A 14742-nucleotide genomic window follows, 5' to 3' on the forward strand; every position below is an offset into this window, starting at 1 on the left:
AGGGGCTGTGGGGGGGTGGGGGAGGGGGTGGAGGGTTCAGGAGGTATAACAGCAGCAGAAACTGTGGTGAAGGGGGTTCCAGGAGTTATCACAGTAGTAGTGGTAGAGGGGCTGTGGGGGGGCGGGGGGGAGTGGGGGGAGGGTTCAGGAGGTATAACAGCAGCAGTAACAGTGGTGAAGGGGGTTCCAGGAGTTATCACAGTAGTAGTGGTAGAGGGGCTGAGGGGGTGGAGGGTTCAGGAGGTATAACAGCAGGAGTAGCAGTGCAGGAGGGGGATCAGGAGCTACAGCAGCAGCAGAGGGGTCCAGCAGCACCCCGTGTTCACTGCATCAGTGAAAGGCAGCAGTACAAGAGGGCTGGCAGCGCTTTAAAGATGGTGCCAACACCTGCCTTCTGGTTATCTGATGCTGCCATCATTGCCTCAGAGCCCGTCCCCCTCTTGCAATATGATGGACCACGTACCTCAGTTATGTTAATTGGTCGGCCAGACACACACATGACATGCAGTGACGGCACCCACTTCCGCTGCCATCGCTGGGACCTGCAAGGAGCTGAGAAAATTCAGCCCTAGTTGTGCAACACTTACAGAGAGCCCACACAAACACACAGGGACAAATAGCTCCCTTCTGTGCTGCAAAATTCTATAACTCTACAAAACTTTTTTATGTAGAACATGACAGAAAATGTGACCATGATGAATGATCTAAGGATGTTAACACTTATTAGCCAATCTGGAAAACTAGTACAAAATTCATGACTGCTTTAAAAAAAATTGACAACTCAAAAACAGCCCTGAATACGACATGCAGTTGCACTGAAAGGGCAGTGGGTCATGGGCTTGTCATAACTTAATCTGCAGGCATGCACAACTTTTCATGGTTTGTGTAGTGCAAAATGTCCAAACATTTTCTCATTTCATATGGAGAAATTGTGGGTTGTTGTGAATAGATATTGGGGCTTCTCTCCCTTCGTCACTGCCCCAATTCATTCTAGTACTCTTTCCCCCTCTGCCATCTCATTCACTGTGGCACACTTGCCCACCTTCCCCCTCCCCAGTCCGTGCTGACACACTCAACTCTTCCCTTCTCAATGCTACTTCTGGCTTCTACACCCAAGCACCATTCACGGCTCCTAATTGATGCTGTTGCCATCCCGGGGGATTGAAGCCTGCTGCATGCAATGGGCAGTATTTCCTGATGTTGCACAATGATGGCAATAATTCCCACCAACAAAGCACAGACACATTCAATCTGATAGCAGCAATGGCAGGTAGGAGCCAGGAACAGTGTTGATTTTCCTTTACTAATGACAGCAAGAGGACACTGAATCTAAAACCATGACATCTGAGTGATATATGAATGTTTGCCATGTACACTAACACTGAGAATAGGGTAATCATTCACAATTTCACAGCTGTACATACTCAGTTAATGGGAATGAATAGAGTAAAAACAGAATTTGGGGTTTAGTTCAATTCCTGTTGGATACAAGTTTAACTTCCTGTCATAAATATTTTATTTTAAGCTGTATTAAACTTAACGGATTTTCTCCCTTTAAACAATTGATCACAAAACTATGAATAAACTAATTCAAGCAATGATGATCTGTGGTCCTTGGGGCAACGTTCACACAACTGCTTCTCTGAAGAGGAATAATGAAAGATTTCATAAATAGCTTTCAGCCAGTTTTCACACATGGTTCACCAATGACCTCGAGACTTTATCATGGTTAGTAACTCTTGTTTTTCTATCAGGAGACAGTGTAACAAGTGGGATATCCAACAAGTCCTGAAGAGCGCAATGGGAGTATTTTGCTTTCTCTTCCTTGCCCTGATTTCCACTGTCCTGATGTTATACTCTGTGTATTAAAGTATGGTTAATACACTTGGAAACTCTACACCAAATATGGACTTTCATACATAAGAGTTCGTGCATGAACAATCCCACAGCATTATATCAAGGCCTAACTTATAGTCAGCCCACAGATTCACCCTCACGTTGCCCATGCAGAGCTCTCATGGCCTCCTCCATATCTGTCACCCTCCTCACTCCTCCCCACTTTCTGCCTAATCTTGTGCGTAACCGTGTTCACCTGAGTTTCTAGGATGTTAGCTGAACCACCGCCACTAGGTTTAAGGTCAAGCTGCTAAAAATAATTTGTAATCTCATGCAATTAAAAATGTCCCATTTTAAAAAGCAGCAGTGTGTGACAGTGATGTCATGCTGTAGACAAAATCCCAGTACTGTGCGGAATATTGTTGCACTTGTACAGAAACATAACAAATATAAATGCAGGGAAACACTTTCTTTGTATAAATATTATTCCTCCTCACCACCAACATGAGAGAATAATGATATGTATACAAAACTGTAAATGGTGCATGCACCCCAAATATATTTTGAACTTGTAATGATTATGTAATGGTGCACCTTTCCACCTTCACCTCTTATATGATATTTTGTCCCATTGACAATGATTGGGAGATGAAAAATTCAGCCAGTGTATTATAACAAAAGTAACTGTGTGAGATGCTTATGTTAACTGCTTGCCTTGTGGATAAATGGCCAGATCTTGTTCAGTGCTTGGTTTTTATTGAGCCCTGTCCGTATCTCTTTAATTAAAGGAACACATATGAAAGTTGCATGGGGAGGAAAGAAGTGTTAATGATTTGATTTTGGATGTTTTTCCCATTGCCTGTCTTGTATAGTGTACTAGATGCTGGGATTACTATTGTGAATGAGATTGGTCTGGATCCAGGGATTGACCACATGCTGGCGATGAAACGTATTGATGAAGCAAAAGAGCAAGGTTTAACAGTGAGTGCTATTATTTTAAGCAGCTCATCTCCACATTGGATCATATCACTTTTTAGATTCACAATATTTATGCCAAAGGATGAAATTCTAGTTCTGTCGAGCAGTCCAAGTATCCAACCAAAAACTGTTTATAAAATCAGATTCTTCTGGGCTATAAGGAAAAGGGAAATATGCTGAGACTTCTGAATACAATTTTTACATATCAAATAATATCCACAATAGTGAAGACTACTTATTATAGCGGTACTTGAATAAAATAAAAATTAATTGGGTACATCCACTGTCCCTTGCTGCCAAACTAATGCAATGTGCATTGTTAGGTTTGGGATCAGGGGAAAGTTCCAGAATGAGAAGTCCAGAAGGGTTGGGAACAATTGTAATTGGACAGGTTTTATTAAAAGTCATCTACAGTGGGAGTGAAGATCATTTTACATTTGTAATAGTTATAAAACTGAAGTGTGCATTGGCTTTATTGGACCATGATTTATGTTTTTTCTTTCTTTAGGTAGAGTCGTATGTTTCTTTCTGTGGGGGTCTCCCTGCCCCTGAATGTTCTGGTAACCCCCTCGGGTACAAGTTCAGCTGGAATCCTTCTGGAGTTCTGTTAAATACAATCCGTCCAGCCATCTACTTAAGGGATGGAAAGGTAAAATATTAAGTTTTAATTTATTTGTATTGAACCCTATTTTACTGTCTTTTTTTCGGTGACAAAGACAATTCATGACACAGTGTCAAACAGCTCTTTACAGGTGTTAATGCAAAAATGATCATGACTGGCATCAGAAAGAGCTCATTAACAGAAATAGAATTTGTCCTTCAGCAGCTCATCAGTTACTATGGATATAAGATCTGATCTATCACACTCAAAGTATCACACTTGGTTACAGACAAACATTTAATAAAAAGGCAATCATTTTATGCAGGGTTTTTCCAACCTTGAAGAAAAAACTTACAAGGACCTACAATTCCTCTCTAATTGAGCTATTGTTTATACAAGTAGCCACAATTATCCTCTAATTGACCTCTGGAATTTACAAGCATCTACAATTACCTGGATATGGAGACCACTTCCCCACTGCGGAGACTTGAGCAATGGTCACCAGAGGGAAGGGCAGATGAAACAAGACTCCATCTTGGACACTAAACGTCACAATTGTGCTCCAGACTGCAAAGTACAAACATGCATCATCATGGGAGAACATCTAGTATTTAAAAATAAATGCATATTAAAACACGCTGGGCCCTCGAACCAGATTTCAGTTGCTTAACCGCACCTTTGCGAATGTGCACCACCTTTATCCTTTGCATTCAAATACTAAGCTCCAGTGCACTTGAGGCTGTACAGTCCTTGATGTCTCCTCTAGCTGCTTCCTGCCAGCAACATGTGCTCTGCAATATTCGGACACAGTATTCATTGAGGTGGTGGTTTTGTTGCCTTTTTCATTAAAGTTCAATGCAAAATGGAACCATTAGGGCCATTGATAATGGAACATAAATAAAATTATAGGGAAAGTTAGTGGGTGATGTCCAGCTGAAGTTAGGGAGCAGTATTCTGTAATTAGTTCTGTGTAATTCAGTTCTGTGCCTGGCTCATGACTATTGTTGAACATGGGGTAACAGTTCACCTGCTCACTATATGTAGCAGCCTTATGAATGTACTTGTCAAGATTTCCTTTGTTTGTATTTCCAGTAAAATTCTGAAGCTATTATGCACAGTAACCGGAGAAATTCTTGGCCCAGGTATTTTTATTGCAAACAAATGGCGACACACGGAATGTGATGAAAAGTTAGGTGAATTTCCACAGCCATTCTTCCACTGATCTACCTTAACTTGGCAGAAAGAACTGCATTTCTGGGGTTTTTGCCTCTCTTCTTTGAAATTTACAGTGGATGCCCAGGAGTATTCTAGTGAAAGTTCACCCCTCCAATGTTTGTGAGCTCTGTTTAAATGTAGTGCTTGAATACATTATGGTCTATCAATATGCTTAAACTGCAGGTTGTTGACATCCCAGCAGGAGGTGCTGCACTTGACAATGCCAGTCCAATGGCCTTCTTCCCAGGATTCAACCTAGAGGGTATACCAAACAGAGACAGTCTCAAATACGCCATGCCATACGGCATCCAGTCAGCTCAGACTTTGTTACGGGGCACCCTGAGATACAAGGTAAGAATGGGAAACTTCAAGTTGCTTAATCCAAACTGATAAATTAGAAATGCCAGTTGTAATTCATCATGACACAGCAGGAGGTTATCATACAAGGCTTAGCCACTAGAAAGCTGGCTGTGTTTCTTTCTGGTGAAAGAGTACAGCATTAATTGGTAGCTGGTGAACATGGGAAGCTGTTTAAATGGACTGCCAAATTAATCTGAGATATGCATGATAGTTGCTTTCTGTACAAAGCTGTGCTGCCCTCACTGAATAGGACTGTCAGACAAAGTTTACAGATGAAGAAACATTAGGAATGGGTAAAGCCTATTCAGCCCATCAAATACCATCCCTTATTAACTGTTCTGAATTGACATCTAATTATATTTTGAAGAACCCTAATGAATGTGCCTTTCTTAATTTTCTTGGTAGATTATTATAAATATTCATTATCCTTTCAATAATTACTTTTTAATAGCTGTACTAAATGTACTGCTCACCAATCCTATTTTTGTCCTCTGATGCTCCTTTTTTGGTTTATTTTGCTCTGTGACAAACTAGAAATGTGTCTGTATTTTGTTGTACAGTTCTGAAATAACTAGAGTTGTAATGGAAGCTGTGTTTTGTGACCAAAATATAAAGTGAAGGGCAGAGACAAGCAGTCTGTCGAACAAGGACATTAGTAATAAAGGGCTGGATTTTAAGAGCCCGCTGCTGATTTCAGCGGCGAGCTCAAAAAATGGCAGCTCGCTCACGCAGGCGGAACGCCGTAGAGCCACCGTGATCTTAAGCGTGGCGGCTTATTTAAATAGCCGGGCGGCATGCACCCCCCACCCCCCCCAGTCTCGTGGAGAGGACGAGCTGTCTGTCCTTGGCAATGGTGTCAGCTGACTGTGTTCAGGAGCTGGTGCCGTTTTTAAAGGGCAGCCAGCCCTGCTGCCCAATTCAAATTTTTAAAGTCCTACACCCAAAATTAAATAAATAAATTTCTAACGCCCCTTTCCCACCCACCCACCCACCCACCCCCCGCCACAATCAATCCAATAGCTATTTTCCATTTTTCCCCCAAAAAACACTTACTTTACATCTGATCTTTCCTTCCCAAACTGCACAAAGTTTAAGGTTCAGCCCTTCCTACCATCCCCTACACCCATTACGTATATTTGACCCCATTTCCCCCACCCCCCTACCCCCACTGCACTGACAAACCTACCTCCTTCCCCCTCCCCACCAGTGTGGTGCTTCATTTCCCTGGATGGGGATTTGAAGGCGCGGGACTGCCGGCCTCCGCGCCGAAGATTGTGGCGGGCCCTCAAGATCTCCGGTAAGTATATTTACATTTATTTTTATTAATTTGAATATTTAAATTGTGGTCCCATCGCCCAGCGGCAAGGGAGCTGCCTCGGAGCCTCACTGCCTCCGCGAGGATCGGGTCGGGCCCTCACGCTGTTGAGGTCTGTGGCGGGCCTCATTCAGAGCCATCTTTAGGCCACCCCCCGCCATGGAACCTGACACCTGGGGGAGAACAAAATCCAGCCCAAAGTGAGGGTTTTGTTCTCGATGCTAATTAAATTGTCGATCATTGTGCTATCAGCATGTGGTTGTTAACTGAGCAATGTGCAAACGCCTACTCATCAGCATTCTCTGCCACAGTCTGTACCATTGTAGGCAAAGCAGTGAACATTATGGCATCGTTATATAAAGCTCTGGTTAAGAACGTAAGAAATAGGAGCAGGAGTAGGCCATATGGTCAATCAAACCTGCTCTGCCATTCAGTCAGATGCTGGCTGAACTTCTACATTAACTCCACTTTCTCACCCTATCCCCATATCCTTTGATTCCCTTAGTGCCCAGAAATATATCAATCTCAGTCTTGAATATACTCATGGACTGAGCAGCCACAGCTCTCTGGGTTAGCGAATTCCAAAGATTCACAACCCTCTGAATGAAGACGTTTCTCCTCATCTCAGTCCTAAATTCAGCAGAATGATACTGAGGCTCAAAGATTTAAATTCTATGGGGAGGTTGCGTAGTCTAGGCTTGTATACCCTCAAGTACAGAAGATTAAGGGGGGATCTAATTGAGTTGTTTAAGATAATAAAAGAATTTGATAGGGTGGAAACTATTACTTCTGGTGGGGAAATCCAGAACAATAGGGCATAACCTTAAATTTTGAGCTAGGTCTTTCAGGGATTATGTCTGAAAGTACTTCTTTACACATTGAGTATCGAAAACCTGGAACACTCTCGGGTAAAAGTGCAAATGTAAATAATGAAACGGAAGACTTGTTGAACAATTACTTTGTATACATTCCAGGGAAAGTAATAATAAATCAATGGTTGGAACTCACTAACATCAATGCAAGCAAAAAGACAGTATTAGAAAAAATAATGTTACTAAAAACTGATAAATCTCCAAGACCTAATGATTTCCACTCCAGGGTTTTAAAGGAGTTAGGTGTGCAAATACAGCCATAATCTTTCAAAACTCTCTTGATTCAGGAATTGTCCCTTTAGAAATGGGTAATTGTAAATGTATCTCCATTATATAAGAAAGATGAGAAAGTCAGAGAGTCGTAACAGCACAGAATGAGGCTATTTGCCCATCCAGGAAATTATAGACCTGTTACCATCTGTTGTGGGGAAGTTATTGGAATCTATAATTAAGGACAGATTGACTGAACACTTGAGGACATTTGAGCTGATTAGAGGGAGCCAACATGGATTTGCAAAGGGAATATCATGTATAACAAACATAATTGTAGGAGCTAACTAAAGTAGTAGATAGATTACTTTCTATGGATTGTTACGACCGACGCGGGAGGAGTGCACTGTTTATTCTAGTTCCACTTCTCCACTGGTCACAACATATATTTAAATTTTTTCCCACTTACCAATGCGGTCAATCATAGATTCTATTTTGGTCCCAGAATAAAACACATCAACAGGTTTCTTTAATAAACAACAAAATTATCAGCTTATTATAAAACAAGTATTAACCAGTAATGAAGTAAAGCATAAACACACCAACTGAAATATTAACGTTCCTTTTTTACTTTAGCTCCCTCACACTCTTACACACACATACCGGAAAAATAAAGGGATTTTTGTTTTTCGAGCTGTTACAGACAAAAAAAGCACTTGGGCTGAATACTTGTTCATTCTTGAAGAAATAGCAGATGAGATATGCTGTGTTCCAAAAACTGGCATACCGTCTGACCTCCAAGTTCACGTAGACAGGTCACTGGGATCGTTCAGAACAGTTCTTCTCCGGCAGCGTTGAGAATTAATTTAGCAGGTTTTTATCAAAGACAGGAGATGAGATGAGTTGACATAGCGGACTTCTCAGGGTCTTTTAGAGAGCTGTTGGAAAGCTGACCTGGGCTGTGGTCTTCTCTCCTTCCTTGGGAATTCTCTTCTCTCCTTGGCAGCTCTCTTCACTGCTTGGAAGTTCTCTCCGTTTATCCAGTTTAACCCCAACTCAAAACAATTCAAAAGTGAAACCGACAACAGGAGGTCAACCATTTGACCTCCATCAATCTTGACTGTCACTTCTTTGTAAACAACTTCTCCAGGTGTTCAAAGTTCTCTGTTGTTTATTGAGCTGGAAATCAGGTAGTTTCCCAGAAAGGCTTATTGTTGTTGCTGGAGGTCAGCTGGTTTCCCGGAAAGGCTTGTTTTCCTCACAAGACTTCTCAGTGACCCTTTTAAAAATCATTTCCAGGGACTGTCTTTCAAAGTCAAGTGGCCTTTACATGACCCCCTTTGAAAACGCCAAAGTTTAACATTTCTTCAATCTTTCAAAAATGAATCCTCAAAAAATATATTTCACAAAACACAGAGGCACTTTCATAACAAGATGTAGTTTATATGGAATTCCAGAATGCATTCGTTAAGGTTCCACATAAGCGGCTGTTAGCTCAGGAGCAGAGAGCAGTCGGACCTGTGTGGAAACACCGAGAACCAGGAGCGAATAAATTCAACGCGAGGCTCGGGGCCTTCACTTACCTTCAGGAGCGGAGAGCAGTCGGACCTGTGTGGAAACACTGAGAACCGGGAGCGGATAAATTCAACGTGAGGCTCGGGGCCTTCACTTACCTTCAGGAGTGGAAAGTAGTTGGACCTCTTCAAGCGTCCCGGAGTTTTGAAAAAAAAAGTCAACAGTGACGTCACAGGAAAGCTGCAAGGTGATTGGTTGGTGACTAACTGCTGTTAGGGAATAACTCTAAATAGCTGGGTAAGTAACTAAAGCAAACAGAAAGGTCTACAGTTTTTTTAATGTAGTAGGTTGTGTTTTTTTTTAGGGAATCAAGGTCCCTAGTGTAAATAATCTAATTGTTGGGTAATGTAAGGGGATAAGTTAAGGGTAAATCATGGCAGGGCAGCTCAGCAATATGGAGTGCTCCTCCTGTGCAATGTGGGAAGTCAGGGACACTTCCAGTGTCTAGGGTGAACACGCGTGCAGGAAGTGTCTGCAGCAGCAGCTACTCGAAATCCGCGTTTCGGATCTGGAGCGGCAGCTGGAGACATTGTGGAGCATCTGCAATTCTGAGATCATCATGCATAGCACGTGCACGGAGCTGGTCACACCGCAGGTAAAGATTGCTCAGACAGAAAGGGAATGGGTGACCGCCAGGCAGAGTAGAAGAGCTAGGCAGGTAGTGCAGGAGTCCCCTGGGTCCATCTCCCTATCTAACAGATTTTCCACTTTGGATACTGTTGGGGGAGCTGGCTTCTCAGGGGAATGCAGCAAGAGCCAAGTCTGTGGCACCACGGGTGACGCAGCTGCACAGGAGGGGAGGAAAAAGAGTGGGAGAGCTATAGTGATAGGGGATTCGACCATAAGGGTTACAGAGGGGGTTTCTGTGGCTGCAAAGTGACTCCAGGATGGTATGTTGCCTCCCTGGTGCTGGGATCAAGGATGTCACGGAGCGGCTGCAGGACATTCTGAAGGGGGAGGGTGAACAGTCAGAGGTCGTCGTACATTTTGGTACACACAAGATAGAAAGAGGGATGAGGTCCTGCAATAAGAATTTAGAGAGCTAGGTAGCAGATTAAAAAACAGGACTTCAAAGGTTGTAATCTCTGGATTACTCCCAGTGCCACGTGCTTGTGAGTATAGGAATAGGAGGATAGAGCAGATGAATGCGTGGCTGAGGAGATGGTGCAGGAGGGAGGGCTTTAGTTTCCTGGATCACTGGGACTGTTTCTGGCAAAGGTGGGACCTGTACAAGTTGGACATGTTGCACCTGAACCAGAACAGGACCAACATCCTTGCTGGGAGGTTTTGCGAGTGCTTTTGAGGGGGTTTAAACTAATTTGTCAGGGGGATGGGATACAGAGTAGAGGTACAGTAAGGGGTGATGCACAGTCAAATATAGAAGAGAAACAGTGTCAGTCTGGAAGGCAGAGCAAATATCGACTTGTTCAGACACAAGTGAAAAATGCAAGGCTGGATTGCATCTATTTTAATGCAAGGAGTCTTGCGAGCAAGACAGATGAATTGAGGGCATTGATTAGCACATGGGATTATGATATTGTTGCTATCACAGAGACATGGTTGAGGGAGGGGCAGGACTGACAGCTCAATATTCCAGGGTATAGAATTTTCAGGTGTAACAGCGGAGGGGATAAAAGAGGAGGTGGCATTGCACTGTTGATCAAGGAGTCAATTACTGCAGTAAGGAGGAATGATATCTTAGAAGGTTCCTCAAATGAGGCCATATGGGTAGAACTTAAAAAAAAAGGGGGCAATCACATGGCTGGGAGTGTACTACAGGCCTCCAAACAGTCAGGGAGAAATAGAGGAGCAGATATGTAGGCAAGTCTCAGAGGTGTAAAAATAATAGGGTAATAACAGTAGGCGATTTCAGCTTCCCTAATATCAACTGGGATAGTCTTAGTGCAAAAGGCTTAAAGGGGTGGAATTCTTAAAATGCATACAGGAGAGCTTTTTAAGCCAGTACGTAGAAAGTCCTATAAGAAAGGGGGCAGTACTGGACCTAATCCTAGGGAATGAAGCTGGACAAGTGGTAGAAGTGTCAGTGGGGGAACATTTCGTGGATAGTGACCATAACTCTGTAAGATTTAAGGTAGTTATGGAAAAGGACAAAGACGGACTGGAAATAAAGGTACTGAATTGGGGGAAGGCCAATTTCAATATGATAAAACAGGATCTGGCCAAAGTGGACTGGGAGCAGCTACTTGTAGGAAAGTCTACATCAGACCAGTGGGAGTCATTCAAAGAGGAAATAGTGAGAGTTCAGAGCCAACATGTACCCATTAAGGTGAAGGGTAGGGCCAACAAGTCCAGGGAACCCTGGATGTCAAGGGATCTAGAGGATTGGATCATGAAGAAAAGGAGGCGTATGGCAGATTCAGAGCACTGAAAACAGCGGAGGCCCTAGAGGAGTATAGAAAGTGTAGGGGCGTACTTAAAAAAAGTAATGCGGAGAGCGAAGAGGGGACATGAAAAAACACTGTCGGGCAAGATAAAGGAAAATCCTAAGGCATTTTATAAGTATATTAAGGGAAAGAGGATAAGCAGGGAAAGAGTAGAGCCGATTCAGGACCCAAGTGGCAATGTGTGTGTGGAGCCGGAGGATATAGGTGAGGTTTTAAATGATTACTTTTCATCTGTATTCACTATGGAGAAGGACGATATAGGTGTAGAGATAAGGGATAGGGATTGTGATATACTTGAACATATTAGTATTGAAAGGGAGGAAGTATTAGCTGTTTTAGCGGGCTTAAAAGTGGATAAATCTCGAGGCCCAGATGAGATGTATCCCAGGCTGTTATGTGAGGCAAGAGAGGAGATAGCAGGGGCTCTGACACAAATTTTCAAATCCTCTCTGGCCACAGGAGAGGTACCAGAGGACTGGAGGACAGCAAATGTGGTACCATTATTCAAGAAGGGTAGCAAGGATAAACCAGGTAATTACAGGCCGATGAGTCTAACATCAGTGGTTGGGAAGCTATTGGAAAAAATTCTGAGGGACAGGATTATTCTCCACTTGGAGAGGCAGGGATTAATCAGGGATAGTCAGCATGGCTTTGTCAGGGGGAGATCATGTCTAACTAACTTGATTGAATTTTTCGAGGAGGTGACTAGATGTGTAGATGAGGGTAAAGCAGTTGATGTAGTCTACATGGACTTCAGTAAGGCTTTTGATAAGGTCTCGCATGGGAGATTGGTTAAGAAAATAAGAGCCCATGGGATCCAGGGCAATTTGGCAAATTGGATCCAAAATTGGCTTTGTGGCAGGAGGCAGAGGGTGATGGTCAAGGGTTGTTTCTGTGAGTGGACATTCTGTATGACCAGTGGTGTATCGCAAGGATCGGTGCTGAGACCCTTGCTGTTTGTAGTGTACATTAATGATTTAGACATGAATATAGGAGGTATGGTCAGTAAGTTCGCAGATGACACAAAGATTGGTGGTGCCATAAGTAGTGAGGAGGAAAGCCTTAGATGACAGGACAATGTAGATGGGCGGATCAGTGGCAAATGGAATTTAATCCTGAAAAGTGTGAGGTGATGCATTCTGGGAGGACTAACAAGGCAAGGGAATATACAATGGATGGTAGGACCCGAGGAAGTACAGAGGATCAGAGGGACCTTGGTGTACTTGTCCATAGATCACTGAAGACAGGGACACAGGTAGATAAGGTGGTTAGGAAGGCATATGGGATACTTGCCTTTATTAGCCGAGGCATAGAATATAAGAGCAGGGAGGTTATGATGGAGCTGTATAAAACGCTAGTTAGGCCACAGCTGGAGTACTGTGTACAGTTCTGGTCGCCACACTATAGGAAGGATGTGATTGCACTGGAGATGGTGCAGAGGAGATTCACCAGGATGTTGTCTGGGCTGGAGCTTTTCAGCTATGAAGAGAGATTGAAAAGACTAGGGTTCTTTTCCTTCGAGCAGAAAAGGCTGAGGGGGGACATGATTGAGGTATACAAAATTATGAGGGGCAGTGATAGATTAGATAGGAAAAAACTTTTTCCCTTAGCGGAGGGGTCAGTAACCAGGGGGCATAGATTTAAGGTAAGGGGCAGGAGGTTTAGAGGGGATTTGAGGAAAGATTTTAACACCCAGAGGATGGTTGGAATCTGGAGCACACTGCCTGAAGAGGTGGTAGAGGCAGGAACCATCACAACATTTAAGAAATATTTAGATGAGCACTTGAAACGTCATAGCATACAAGGCTACGGGCCAAGTGCTGGAAAATGGGATTAGAATAGGTAGGTGCTTGATGGCCAGCACAGATACGATGGGCCGAAGGGCCTGTTTCTGTGTTGTATGACTCTATGACTCATGGAATAGAAGGTAAATTATTGACTCGATTTGGAGATTGGTAAGGCGATATAGATTGGAGATAATGTACTCGAATTGGAAGGAAGTGACTAGTGGTGTCCCACATAGGCCTCAACTGTATTTGTTCATAACTTAGATAACACTACAGAGTCACATATCCAAAGATAACACCAATATTGGTAGAACTGTAAGCAGTCAGACAATGGCAAATTACAAAGAAACGTTAAATGAATGGGAAAACTATGCCAGATGAAGTTCAGTGCAGATAGATATGAGGTCGTCCACTTTGGACCTAAAAAGGATAGATCTGAGTATTTTTCATATGGTGAAAAGCTAGGAACAGTGGAGGTCCAAGAAGATTTAAGAATCCGTGTATACAGATCACTAAAATGTAGCTGTCAGGTACAAAAGATAATAAAGGCTAATGGAATGTTAGGCTTTTTAGAGTGCAGAACTTAGAGGAAGATTTTTTTCTGTAACTATGCAAAGCCCTAATTAGACCACATCTGGAATCCAATGTAAAGTTCAAGACAGTGCACCTTAGAAAGGATTTATTGGCCTTTGGAGGAGTGTAGTGCAGATTCACCAGAATGTTACCGGGGCTCCAAGAGTTACATTATGAGGAGTGATTATGTAAAATAAGCTTGTGTTCCCTGGAATATGGAGGTTAGGGGGTGATCTAGTTGAGGTTTTTGGGATTTTGAAAGGAATGGTAGGGCAGACAGCGAGAAACTTTATTCGCTGGTGGAGGAGTCTAGGACATGGAGTCATAACTTTTAAAATCAGGGTCAGTCAATTCAGGAGAGCAGTTAGAAAATAGGGTGGTGCAAGTGTGGAATTTTCTCCCACAAAGTAGTATCTCAGTCAATAATTTTCAATCTGAGATTGATAGATTTTTGCTAGCCAGGGGTATTGAGGGATATGGAGCCCAGGTGGGTAAATTGAGTTCGGATATAGATCAGTATGATCTCACGGAATTGCAGAAAAGGCTTGATGGGGCTGAATGGCCTACACTTGTTCCTATGCTCCTGATTATAGATTTTAATACTTTACCTCTTACTGATATATTAACAGACCTGTAGTTGCCTTGTTGAATGTTGTCATCGCTTTTAAATATTGTTACTATATTTACATGTTTCCAGCCATGTGGAACTTCCTACTATAATTGCTCACGATTATAATAGACCTATTTTCCTGCAGATTATATTTTGAGACATGTAAGACACTGTTTCATATTGAAAATATCTTATATGTGAATCATTACGGTGGCTAATAGTGTCGCTTACTCTGGGCGAAACACACTCACACGCTCCAGGTGCAGTCTCACTATCCTCCTTCTCTGAACTGGTGAGTGTTCACTTTCTAGTTGGTGCAATGTAGTCAAAGCACAGAAAGTACCTGCTCTCATTTCCATGTTGATCAGTGATGATTGCAGTCGAGGTTGCAGCAACATTCATTTT

The 14742-nt window shown here is 42.8% G+C and overlaps 1 protein-coding gene across 1 annotated transcript in view; it reads left to right on the plus strand.

The window, feature by feature from the left end:
- Window positions 1-14742, plus strand: part of LOC137379354 (alpha-aminoadipic semialdehyde synthase, mitochondrial-like) — a 70243-nt gene that overhangs the window by 39276 nt on the left and 16225 nt on the right. The window contains exons 7-9 of the mRNA XM_068050059.1: window positions 2709-2817; window positions 3323-3463; window positions 4814-4981. Coding sequence (XP_067906160.1) covers window positions 2709-2817; window positions 3323-3463; window positions 4814-4981 — 418 coding nt within the window. The remainder of the gene's footprint in view (window positions 1-2708; window positions 2818-3322; window positions 3464-4813; window positions 4982-14742) is intronic.

This window comes from Heterodontus francisci, chromosome 18 (assembly GCF_036365525.1).
Source record: "Heterodontus francisci isolate sHetFra1 chromosome 18, sHetFra1.hap1, whole genome shotgun sequence".
In the NCBI taxonomy this organism is placed as follows: Eukaryota; Metazoa; Chordata; class Chondrichthyes; order Heterodontiformes; family Heterodontidae; genus Heterodontus; species Heterodontus francisci.